Here is a 13344-nt window from a genome sequence, read left to right as displayed (position 1 = left end):
AGTTACTTGTAGCAGGTTGGTTTTTTACGGGGTGGAGCTGCTTGCCCCTTCTCCTTTCTCATCCTGGACTTGGGACCAGGCAAAGGCGGAGGTTGGCAAGTTTGGTGTGACGGGGATACGAACTCGCGACCCTCAGATTACGAGTCGAGCGCCCTAACCACCTGGCCATGCCGGGCCTGAAATGTAGATAGTAATGGAGGAGAACTGGTTTAAGTTTACAGTTCTGATGTGCATGACGTATATATATTTCAACTAACAGTTTGATACTACTGAATATTGTTCTATTTGCAGTGTGGATAGATATTTGATACTCAAGCTGTTAACAAAGTAAAAGGTGATCAAAGTTCGTACTCGAATTTCATTAACTTGAAGATGACCGTTTAAAAGACGTACCACCAGGCGCATATGTGCAATTAAAATTACACGTGTCTTCTGATATGTTAATGTAAAACGTTTTTCTCTTTTTCGTTGTTTATTTCCTTCTTAGTACCAAGCCTTTCCAAGTAAATATATCTATATATATATCACTTTATTATTGTAAAACGTAAATGGCAAAGTACATACAAAACAATATGTTGAAACAAGAACGTAAATATCCATTTCACAGTATCATCCACTTAAATAGAAAATCGTGAATTTACTCTCGACTACTATGTTTAGCGATAAACCACTTTCTTATGGCTATATTCGATTTGCTTTGGAACTATCTCGGTTTTATGTCGATACGATCGTTTACCTGATTACGTTTAAAATTGATGAAGTTGGAAAATCCAGGGCATTGAAGCACATAGAACAGAGAAGTCATAGGAAGTTGATGTAAGTACCCTCCGTTTTAAAGGTTATAGCTTTAAATGTCAAAGCGTAATAGACGTCAACGATAAAAAAAACCCTAAAAATCATTGATTCAGCAATAGAAACACGTTCCAGATAGACCTTCCCGAATAAAGTTTTTGACGTAGAGCAGGATCCCTAGAGTATGGTGGTGATCAGATGGCCTTGAGAGGTACGGATAAACTTTCTTGTCTGGAAAATGTATAGAAAAAGTCAGTGACAAAAATCCAAGAATAAAACAGACTAGTCTTTGATACCTGTGCATGATGTTGTTCGGATCAAATACTGATTTCAACGATCACCGAACAGTCAATTTCGTCTGCTGTTTTATCTGTTGAGAGAAGACTTGATTTCAGTCACACAGGTTTACAATGGTAGTTGAAAGTCACTTCATATTCATTTATTTAAATATCGAAGGTCATTTATTTTTCTTACAAAACAAAACTTCAATGATTATAAACAGAAGATAAGGTGTTGCCTTTTTTTTTGTACGCGTTGTAGCCGTGGATGGCTTCGTAAGTTAGTCCTGGTGGTTGCTCCTTAAAGCTTTAATTGTTGTTTGCTTTAACTCTTAATAACCTTTTGAAGAAGTAAATTATTTTTATACAGTTACAATAACCTTCTGACTTAAACACACGTTCATTCTTTTCACTTTAACTGTTGTTTAACACAATTAGCGATAGCTTCACCACTCGACATCGTTAATATTTATATGTTTAACTGAAATTTCAGAGAATAATGTTCATCCAAGTTAATTCACGTTAAGTGATTAAAGTGTCTTTCTGATAATATCCATTTTATTTTTTAAATGGTTTCTTTGGTGTTATAATTGTCCCAGTTGTGATATGAATCTACTGTTGCTCAATCTATTTATTTCTCGCAACTAGCAAGGTGTCTTTGTAATAACACCTGGGTTAAAGATTTTTGGAGATGCTTAACTGAATCGTATACTGCATATTTTAAATTTTGTTTTTCCCGCAAGTTAACATACAACAGGTTGTAACTGTCATCTAGGGCTGAGTGTGTGCTGAGCTATGGATCCATAGTTCGCGCCCTGTTACCGGCAAAAATATCGCGTTCTACACTTTGTAACCGTAGGTGCGCTCTAAAAGGATGGTCAAATCCCATTGTTTCATTAGAGAAGCCCATGATTTGGTGGTGTGTGAAGTTGACTAGCTGTCTTCCCACTTGTTTATCATATCAAAATTAGGAAGGGCTAGTGGCACCGGTAACTCTGGGGACTTAATACTGAAAACCGTGGTGGGAATAGCTCATTGTGTAGCTATGCCCTTAACTACAAACAAACATTTCACGTCAAGAGCCTAAAATACCACTTAAATATACGCTATGGTTACTAACTACGCATGTTTTATGGTCGATGTTTTAGCTGATTAATTCGTAAATTAATTTAAACGTCTGTCAATTTACTTGATTTTTTTTCAGATTTCTCACTGTAAGAAAAAGTCATCTGTTGAACCTTCTTTTATATATTTTGTTCTCGTATTTTCTAATTCCTTTTGTAGATTATTTCAAACACAATTGGCTTTATAACATGTACATTAGAAGCCATTGGAGTAGTTGGTGTAATGTTACAAATAAACATTTTCTAACGAAATGTCCAGTACTATTATTTGTATGTGAACCCTTTGCTTTACACAAAACTGGAAGATAAATCATGTCATGAAGGAATGTCTTGATGGAATAGAATCTGCCTTCACTTAGCAATTGAGGTGATACCAATTTTATATAGATAACTGACATAACTGGTTGAGATGCAACCCTAAACTTGTACGTACTCCTCATGATACTTTACTGTAGAAGTTCTGCATTAACCATGGTCCGTTTTCCTCTCCGATGTAAAAAAAAAACTGTGGCCCAAAGATTCCAACTTAGATACATCTGTAAGTAACACACATCCCCAGCTTTGCTTAGTCCACTGTTTATGGTCCTATACACACGTCAATCTTTTAGTTGGGCTACCTGTTCTCAGCAACGATTTCTCGAGCAGCTATTAACAACAGTGCAAGTCTCACGTAAACTCCTCAGAGTCTTACATCAGCTCTTAAGAAACTTGAAGGTTTGCGACAATTCTTCGTAAGAAATATCCAAGTATCCATGACCAATCAAAAACACTGATTACTACGCGCTTGTCATGCAGTATTTCAGTCCTGGAAACATGAATGTAACACTACTACTACTATTATTGGGTGTAATATGGCTGCCTACACTTTTATAGACTTTATACTCGTAACACTTCCTGATTGATTGGACTGTACTGTGGTGCAGTTCATCCTCGTACAATAATGGAATGGCATTTTCGTAGTATTACCTTTTATACCATTTTCCTCACCGTTTCCTTAGTTACTACCAATGCTGTTTATATACTTTTATTTACTTCACATGTCTTCTGATCATTTTTGTTTATCATAGCTTCGAGTAAAATATTTTGGTTAGTTCAGCTTAAGTTTAGATGTAAGACATTTGCGACCTTAAAAATTATTTAACATTTCGATTTGAAAATAGCGGCTAACTATGATATTCAAGGCCAGGTGTAGACACTACTCATCCTAGAGATGGAACCTAGCGACATTATTGAAAATGTCGAGGGTAAAATCCAAAATAATGATAGAATTCCTCATGACCAGCGGAAATTAATATTTGCATAAGAAACCAGCTGTACGATGGAAGAACCTTTTCCAGACTAAAGTATTCGAAAGGAATCAACTGTGTATATAGTTTTTAAGACTCCACGATGGGGCGCAAATCTTTATTAAGACACTCGCAGAAAAAACAGTAACCTTGGAAATTGAACCTGGCGTTACCATTGAAAATGACAAAGCCAAAATTCCGGATAAAAAAGTGTAAAAATAATTGATTCTCCACTGTAGTGGCATGTAGATCGTTGTCAAAACTCTTACAGGCAAAAACCATTACCCGTGAATATGAACCCAGTGATGTTATTGAAGATATGAAAACCAAAAATCTAAAATAAATAACGTATTACTTGAGACCAGCAGAGGTTATTTTTTTCTATAAAGCAGTTGAAAGATGAACGAAATCTAATTATAATATTAAAAAAATTGTTGCCTGGATTGTGAAACTGAGAATGAGACCCGTTGCCACAAAAACGCGCTCCGTGTTTGGAGACGTGGGTGAGCTATAAGAGGGAGGGTGAAATCCCTGTGACAACTGAGACACAAGATTTGGCTTGGGTTACTGTGGCTTATTTGCCTTTCCTAGAGACGATTGTGCGAAGATAACGCTTGTGTAGCCATGCGTGAAGTTCTGAAACAGACTAATAATTGATGTATTCCCAGTTTTTATGAGTGTGGCGATCTTGATTTTGGAGGATTCAGTGTGACCTAGTGGTTAGCGTGCTGGAATGTGGATCCGAGGGTTCATGGCTCGCGTCTCATTACTGGAAAAATACATATCTATGTAATCGCACTCCGAAATTTTGGGCTGTGGATGGGTTATAAGAGTAACGGCCAAATCCTTATTATTCGATTAGAATAGCCAAGAGTTGGCGGTAGGTGCTGTTGACTAAATTCTTTCGCTTTAGTTACTCAATTTTGCTTGCACATCTGAAACATACAAATAAACTATTTTTTAGTCTGGTTGATTTAAATCACGTAACTAGTTGATCGCCATAAACTGAAACCATCGAGCTAGTATTCATGTTTCCAGTAAAGTAATGGATAACTGTACTAGGAAATCAAACGAACATAATATCACCTGCATTTTAATATGTTGAAAGTTCAAATATATCATTACAGTACTAGTAAACATGACTATCAGGATCTTTAAAGATATTTATTGTATATCTTACCCAGCTACCTTATTCAAATCGTCATTATATCATATATCTTCATGCTAAACCCGTTAGGCATAATCTGAGGTAAATTTAATACGTCAGCAAACACTAAACCGAAAACATTATAAAGCAGCACCAGAAAAATAAGTAATACAATAAACTAGAGCTGAATAAGAATCAACCTTCTCTCAAGATGCCAGAGCTGGAATAAGAATCAAACTTCTCTCAAGATGCCAGAGCTGGAATAAAAATAAATCTTTTCTCAAGATGCCAGAGCTGGAATAAAAATAAATCTTCTCTCAAGATGCCAGAGCTGGAATAAAAATAAATATTTTCTCAATATGCCAGAGCTGGAATAAGAATCAAACTTCTCTCAAGATGCCAGAGCTGGAATAAAAATAAATATTTTCTCAATATGCCAGAGCTGGAATAAGAATCAAACTTCTCTTAATATGCCAGAGCTGGAATAAAAATAAATATTTTCTCAAGATGCCAGAGCTGGAATAAAAATAAATCTTTTCTCAAGATGGCAGAGCTGAAATAAAAATCAACCCTCTCTCTCAAGATGCCTTATAGAAAGCCTGAACTAATCGCGAATGGTATTAATATGATTGTAATCTTAGCATCTATTCAAAGATGCTAGCACATTCCAGTGAATTTTCAAATGAATAAAAACAAAAACACGATTACAATGAGTGAACGAAAAAGTTTTGATTTAATTAATCAGATAATTTTAGTTTAAAAAATAACTTTGTACATTACAAATACCTTTACATCAGTAGATTAATCTACATCTCCCATGTGTTTGAGTGTATCACTCAGAATTCGATTTCATATGAACTAGTCTTCGCGTGTATTAATAATATTTCCATTCACGTGATATTTCAAGTTCTCTGTTTTATGTTCATTGATTTTTTCTCTCTAATGGGTTAGAATGTATTATATATAGCAAGTTCACTGGAGTTTCAAGTCAATTTGTTGCCTATGCAAGTTTTCCATTAGTTGTTCGAAGATAATCTACTGATTATATTCAGACTGCACTTTTTTATTTTGCATTTGAATAACTGAATATTTCATGACTATTCGTTTTAATTCACGAGTTTATTAGAATTGCAGCATTTTTCTCTTTATTTGCAAGCAGTATTACCGTATAGCAGGAACGTACAACACTAGCTTTTCCTTTGGTACAAACTCCACTGGGAATCATTTAGGGTTTTCGTTACTGAAGAGCTAAGATAACAGTTAAGTTTAATTGCAGGTCGGCACCATAGTCTTGGGGTAATCGGGCAGTTGGCTTATAAGATACAAGATTGAAAAATGATCCATTCACGGTGCTGGTAGTAAACAGTGAATAGATATTGGGAACTAAATTTCACGGAAGACTCTTCATACCATTTACGACTCGAATAATATAGCAACCAATTAACCGTGAAGATGCAAGAACATTAATTAAATCTACTCATCAAAAGAAGCTATTCAAATTTACGAAGAAGCTGACAAGCGAAAGTCAATAACTACTAGCAAGATTTGAACAGCCGTTTAGATAGATAAGATGTACAAAGACAAATGGATCCATCGCTGTAACTGCGAGGATTGCTGAAAGCAAAGAAAATTGTATTAGAAAGTTCCAGACAGGAAGATATTGTGACTGGAAATTGGTATAGTATGCTGGGCATCTAGCGTAAAGTTTCAAATATTTAGACAGGAAGATTGGATTGAGCCCTCTGTTGTCAGATCTGTCTAGCTCTTCTTGCGTGTTACACTTCAAACTAAATAAAGTTTGAGGGGGTTCTCAGTCTTGTGTGTCTCTAAAAGTGGAGAAAGCAATCACAAGCACACATTTATTCTTTATGTAACATACCATTAAAACAAAGATAACCGGATAAGTCTCCAAACAAAACAAAACCACCGCTCTGTATAATTAGTTGGAAGATTTCAGTCGTGTGGTAAATATAATTTTAGTATTTGGCTAAGCTGGTTGGTACAAATATGTATTAGGATGAAAAATATATATATGCAACTTGCTATACGTTTTGTTTCCGTGATTGGTCAGTTTATCCCACACTCGTGATTAATATTACTGTTTAGATAAGTCTGTAAATTTTTTAAATGCTTAAAATGGGCCTTTTTGTAATCCACACTTTGTTATTGATAAGCTCACAGTTGTGGTTTACCGTTGTCAAGCTTGCTGGTACGAACTAGGTATAACTAATTTGCCGTTTCGAAGAACATACTCATCCTCTGCAAGACATCGATTTAAGTTGATTTAAATAAGGTAATATTAATTAGCTATATCTATATTTCGACAGTATAATGCTTTGGTATGTGTAAGTAACTTTCCATGAATAGAATTAAGTGCAATTTACTTCTATTTAATTTACCAACTCATCATAACAATTTGAAAAATTTCAATTCCTGTAAAGAAGACTTTTCTGTTAAGAAAGTAAGGGACTAAACAAGAGTTTGACATCCCCAATCCATTTCTCAAAAAAAAAAATTAGGGACTTATTTGCTAAAATACGTAAGAGATCACTAATAATAATATGATATATATATATGTGTGTGTGTGTGTGTGTGTGATTATTATGTACTTAGCAGGTACGCCCTCTAATTAGAAATTCTGGATCCACCGATTCATATACAAAATATATTCGTGTTTGAGCCTAGATGTTTTCTTCCTACCCAGTATTAATAAGTAAGACTTTCTTAGGTCAGAAGATTCGTGTAAAAAATATTAGAAGATTCTTTAACAGAATATAGGTTTGGTTTGTGTTAAGCAAAAAGCTACACCATGGGATATCTGTGCTCTGTCCACTGCTGATATCGAAACTTGATTTTTAGCAGACTTACCGCTAAGCCATCAGGAGCTAACAGAGTTATTTTGTGTGTTGAATTTTGTGCAAAGCTATTAGAGGGATACCTGCGCTAGTTATCTCTAACTTAGAAGTGACAAACTAAAGGGAAGGCAACTAGTCAACATCATCCACAGCTGAAAAGGTAAACATGTTCGGTGATGGGATTCGAACCCGTGACCCGTCGATTGTGAATCGAGCGCCTTAAAAAATGAGCTATACCAGGTCCTGGGGTAAAAGAACTTAGGCACAGGGAAATGGTATCATCTATATAAAAAAAAATAACATGTGTGCGTGCGTGGGGAGCTTTGTAAACTTTATCAAACCATGCAAAAATTTAATTAAGAATAGGGAAGTATCAACTACGTCACCACTTGCGTAAGGGAATAGTTGGTGTAGATAGTACTATGCATTATAAAGGGAAATGTATATGAGGAATTGATCTGTCATCCCTCAGAACCTCATCACAGACTTTGGGGAATGGATCTGTCATCCCTCAGAACCTCATCACAGACGGTAGTGTTTATGTGTTAAAGTTTTGTATGTGAATTTCATTATTTGCTTAAAGATACTTAAAGTACCGATACCATCACCCTGTTGAGTCTTAATACTTACCCCCGATACCCAGGTTTTGAAAGCATTGCTAGATCTGGTGTCTCTTATTAAATAAGTCTATCGGTTTGTAATTTTTGAACAGACCATTCGGCTCAAAGTGTCTTTTGTATTAGAGGTGTTTGGTGAGCATTATGGCATAGCTTTAACCCACCTAGGCTTAACTCTACAGTCACTGAGACGCCACGCACAGCTCTCGTATTTCTTCAAAACCCTACGTGCCTAACCTCTCATGTGACTAGGCTTAACTGTTTTAGTTATTTTACATACACAGCACTGCCTTTACATTTTACAAACTTTGTGCATTAAAAAACAAAATACCACAACCAAAAATAATGTTTTGTACGCGAAACACGAGTTTTCCCCCTATTTATCATTTATAAACAGTACGTCATTTATACGTGTTAATAGGAATGAAAGTTGAAACGATAACGTTTTAATTTGTTGATATTGAAGAATCAAGTGACTTCAGTATCATATTTAGCTAAATGTCAGACATTTCTTTAAATGAAATACTTTAGAATATATTTAACTTTACTGCTATAAGTTTCATGTGCATAATATTAATACTAGCATTAATACCCTATTCTCAAACTGAACAATATTAACCTATTACATATTATAATTGAATATTTTTAGAAACTTCAGGTATTTGTAGGTTTATTTGTAAGGAAATCTAACACACAAGTTTCCAAGTTTTTCGTGTCAGATTACTTGGCATTATACAGGTCTCCATTAATACTTAACTCAGCCAGCTGCGTTAGCATTTGATTTATTGTCTAATTCAAAGTGATGAATATCGTTGCCATGCTAAAGGTGATTTTTCGAAACGTTAAAAAATTTAATGAAAGAAAAAAACTGATCACAATTCTGATATACTAACCCAAAAATGTGTATGGTTATCACTGGGTTAAGAGAAATCACCAGGTAGATAGTATGTGTAGATCTAAATAAACATTTATTTTGTCAAAAAGAAATAAAAAATCGAAACCACTAAAGAGTACTACCTATCGTCATTATTTACTTGTGGCCCGGCATGGCGAGGTGGTTAAGGCACTCGACTCGTAATCTGAGGATCGCAGGTTCCAATCCCCGTCCCACCAAACATGCTCGCCCTTTCAGCCGTGGGGGCGTTATAATATAACGGTCAATCCCACTATTCGTTGTTAAAAGAGCAGCCCAAGAGTTGGCGGTGGGTGGTGATGACTAGCTGCCTTCCCTCTAGTCTTATACTGCTAAATTAGGGACGGCTAGCGCAGATAGCCCTCGTGTAGCTTTGCGCGAAATTCAAAACAAATAAAATAAACAAATTATTTACATTTCTTCCAGAATATTTTTATTAGCCTTTACACGCATTGTACTTCATTACACAGGCTGGGAGTGGCCTTCTGATTATCGTTGTGGACAGTAGACTCTGAATGCTCAATGTTCGCGCCCTGTTGTCGCAAGAAAGCGCTCCGTGCTTTGAGGGCCGTGTGTGTGTGCGTTGCAAGAGAACATAAAAAGATATAACCTGCCCAAATTCTAAGAATGTATGCCAATATTTTATGGATGCAAATTATTGTTGTCATGGCTCGATTGGAGTAAAACAAGAAGTGGCGGTGGATGCTGTTGACTAGCTGCTTTCCTCTCTAGACTATCAGTAGAAAATTAAAAACGGATTAGGAAGTACTACTGACAGCAAAATGGTGTTTCTGGCGCTCTGTAATGTAAAACACTTTTATCATTCAGCTACTATACAGTTTCACTTTGTTGTGAAATGAAATATTTCTACTGATGCAATAGACATATCGTCACGATTTTAAATTCAACAAATCATCGAGAAAAACCTTCAAATTCATCACTTTTTCCAAGGTCTGTTCTCGGAGAATCAAAGAGTGAACAGGTGCTCTCTACGATATATTCATAAAAACTATGCAGTTGATGGTATTAAAACAGATGAATCTTCCAAGAACATGAAAACAAACAGAAAAAAGTTAACGTTAGACTCAAATTTGAAGCTTTCAACTGAGGAGAGAGAGAGAGAGAGAGAGAGAGGATGGACGAAAGACTGAGTAAACTCTCTTTACGTAAGGTATTGCCAGATAACAAACGCTGTCCGAGAACATCGTTAATTGGTTACTCTACTGACACGTGCTCAAGCTTGAAAGTATGGACGACCAAATAATACCGTTGATCCCTGTATCACGTCGACTCACAAATATATATATATATAATTGATTTCGGTGGCAAAGTAGTATCACACCATTCACTCTGAAAGCCCCCCCCCCCAGTATCGATCGTATCTTGGAAATAGTATTTAAAATATTAATCTCCTTTATATGCATGCATGACTTTTACCATCAAATTAGTTTTTGCGCTATCATTCACATATAATCATAGGCGAGGTCTCAGAAACTTGCTTGGAACTTTGATTTTGTAGCTGGAAGGGCTAGCAGTGCGTGGAAGGCAACTATAAGCTAGATTCCTAGCATAATATGTAGTTCAGCTGCTTCGTCTTGACATCTATGTCTGATTAACGTTACTAAAGCTGGACTGCAGTCTTTTTTAGGAGAATCGTGAAGTCGCGCTGCAAACCCTGCTTTGATCTCCAGTGTGAAACACTGCACTCAAGCGGAATCTTATATCAACATTTTCAGTCCGTGAAACCTCATAATGCCTATATTAACATAATTATTTACGTATGATGAGATAAAACACTGATTATTTCTAGACTTCAGTATGAGACTTTAAACAAGTATAATATGTTAGCCTTAACTTATGATGATATAAAACACTGATTATTTCTAGACTTCAGTATGAGACTTTAAACAAGTATAATATGTTAGCCTTAACTTATGATGATATAAAACACTGATTATTTCTAGACTTCAGTATGAGACTTTAAACAAGTATAATATGTTAGCCTTAACTTATGATGATATAAAACACTGATTATTTCTAGACTTCAGTATGAGACTTTAAACAAGTATAATATGTTAGCCTTAAAAAATTGAATATAAAATCCTCTGTTAAATACTTTTTCATAGTAGAAGTGAAATCAGCATGGCAACGACATCCATATTTGCGCGGGTTTTAATGATTACGTTTCTCGTCAATATCTTGAAGTGTATCAATATCTTAATGATTTGAGATAATTTGACACTACATATTAAGCATTTAATTAGAAATCATTTTTATATTTATTTAAAGTGCAATTGAATATTTTTAATTAAGAAATAAACAACGCTATAAAAATGCAAGCAGATATATATATATATATACATCACAAACAAGATTATTATTCAGTTATTCCTTATCGCTCATTAGAGAGACAGCCAATAAAGCACGTATCGGTCTTGTCAATGAAGTGCAACTTCTGCTTGCTTAGTTTTTTTTACGTCATTAAGATACATTTTTTAAAATATTTAAATTTTACATTAACGAAGAGCAACAATTAAGAGTCTAATTTATGAAAAAATAATTTCAACAATTTAATTACAATAGCTTCTGAGGATCATCTCTGGACATCCTGAGAGCAGTAAGGAAGATGAAAAGCTAACATTATGTAACCTATGTTGCAAGACTTAATTAACCTACTTTAACTGTCAGTACGATACATGAGTAAGGAAGCACATTATGCTAATATAATAATAGGTGAGCAAACAACGACTTATAAGCGTAAGGAAAAGCTTTATTGATGGTGGAGCATGTAATATGTTTCCCCATCAATAAACTTTTCCTTATGCTTTTAAATCGTTGTTTGCCTACCTATTATTATCAGTACAATGAAATAATAACTTATCACATTAAATAATAGGTTCACAGAGACCGTCACTATGCATATTTCTATTCCTTTTAAATTTGATAAGTACATTGATATAAAAATAGATCATTGATCAAATATATTAAAATATTGATTACCGATATTAATAAGGCTAATGAAATTAGAAATACCGATTAAGAAGAAAGGAACACAGGCATAGAAGTGTAAAACTGTTTTAAAGTAGAAGGAGGATAAACTGACGAGCAACGTGAGAACATTTTTGCGTCCCTGGTTCTGCTTATATACATATATTAAACTTGCTTGATGTTCTGCTTTATAGTACCTAAAGGTAGCTTTCGACAACATCATGTGTTTGGGCTTAGACATAGTCACAACCTATTACTTCAAGGATGGTGGTTCTTTATCAATTTTTTAAGTTTACAATGATCAAGGTCCTCAAATGTTTTGACTAATAATTATGAATATAAAGGACGACCTTTAAAAGTTTAAGTAAATAACATTGACAACCTTTTTACTGACACACTAGACAGAATTAAGCTTAAACTACAAAAAGCTCAGATAGTTTCATTAAAACCTTTTTGTTTGTTTGTAGTTAAGCACAAAGCTATACAATGAGCAATTTGTGCTATGCCTACCACGGGTATCGAAACCCGGTTTTAGCGTTACAAATCTGCAGACTCACTGCTGTGCTACTGGTACTGGGGTCTTCATTAAAACCGACTGGTTAAAAACCTGCGGTACGGTTTGAAACAGTCTAGTGTGTACCCGTTGGTTACCCTAGCATTTGGAACAAAAAAAAAAAAAAGAAGGAGACCCGAACTTGTATTTTTGGCAAAGCTACTAAGATTATTTATCGTCAGCAGCACCCTACCACTCATCATCCACACTAAAATGACTGACTGTCAATCCTATAATGCTCACACAGTTTAAAGAGCGAATAATATATTGTGGTATCGCACCAATTCGAAGAAGGCTCACCACCTCCGAAATTCAGAGCTCTACCACATAGTCAACCCATACTCTACTATCAGAGCTCTACCACAGAACCAACCCATACTCTACTATCAGAGCTCTACCACAGAACCAACCCATACTCTACTATCAGAGCTCTACCACAGAACCAACCCATACTCTACTACTACCCTAAAAACAGAGCCCACCTGTGCCCTACTACAACCCGAAAACTCACACATAGTTATATATATATATATTTCTTTTAGGATTTCCTTTTACACGAGCAATAGTACTTTCAGACTTCTATGTTAGCTTAAAGTGGCCTTTGATAAAATACATCGTGAAAAATTATTTCCTAGCTTAGATTCAAACGAGATACGTGTAACTTTCAAAATACATTAGTCGTATTCGTAAAGAAGAGACGTAGGAAAAAAAAAAACAATCAATATTTTGATTAGATTAATGCTCACAGTGGGTTATTATAATTTCTATATACATATATTTGTTTGTTTTTG

The 13344-nt window shown here is 35.1% G+C and overlaps 1 protein-coding gene across 1 annotated transcript in view; it reads left to right on the top strand.

The window, feature by feature from the left end:
* LOC106460417 (E3 ubiquitin-protein ligase MARCH5-like) overlaps positions 1-6976 on the top strand; it is a 39471-nt gene extending 32495 nt beyond the window's left edge. Inside the window, exons 6-7 of the mRNA XM_013920112.2 lie at positions 3998-4002; positions 6955-6976. Coding sequence (XP_013775566.2) covers positions 3998-4002; positions 6955-6976 — 27 coding nt within the window. The remainder of the gene's footprint in view (positions 1-3997; positions 4003-6954) is intronic.
* The last annotated feature ends 6368 nt before the right edge of the window (positions 6977-13344 follow it).

This window comes from Limulus polyphemus, unplaced genomic scaffold (genome assembly GCF_000517525.1).
Source record: "Limulus polyphemus unplaced genomic scaffold, Limulus_polyphemus-2.1.2 Scaffold767, whole genome shotgun sequence".
In the NCBI taxonomy this organism is placed as follows: domain Eukaryota; kingdom Metazoa; phylum Arthropoda; class Merostomata; order Xiphosura; family Limulidae; genus Limulus; species Limulus polyphemus.
This window is presented reverse-complemented; position numbering and strand designations above follow the sequence as displayed.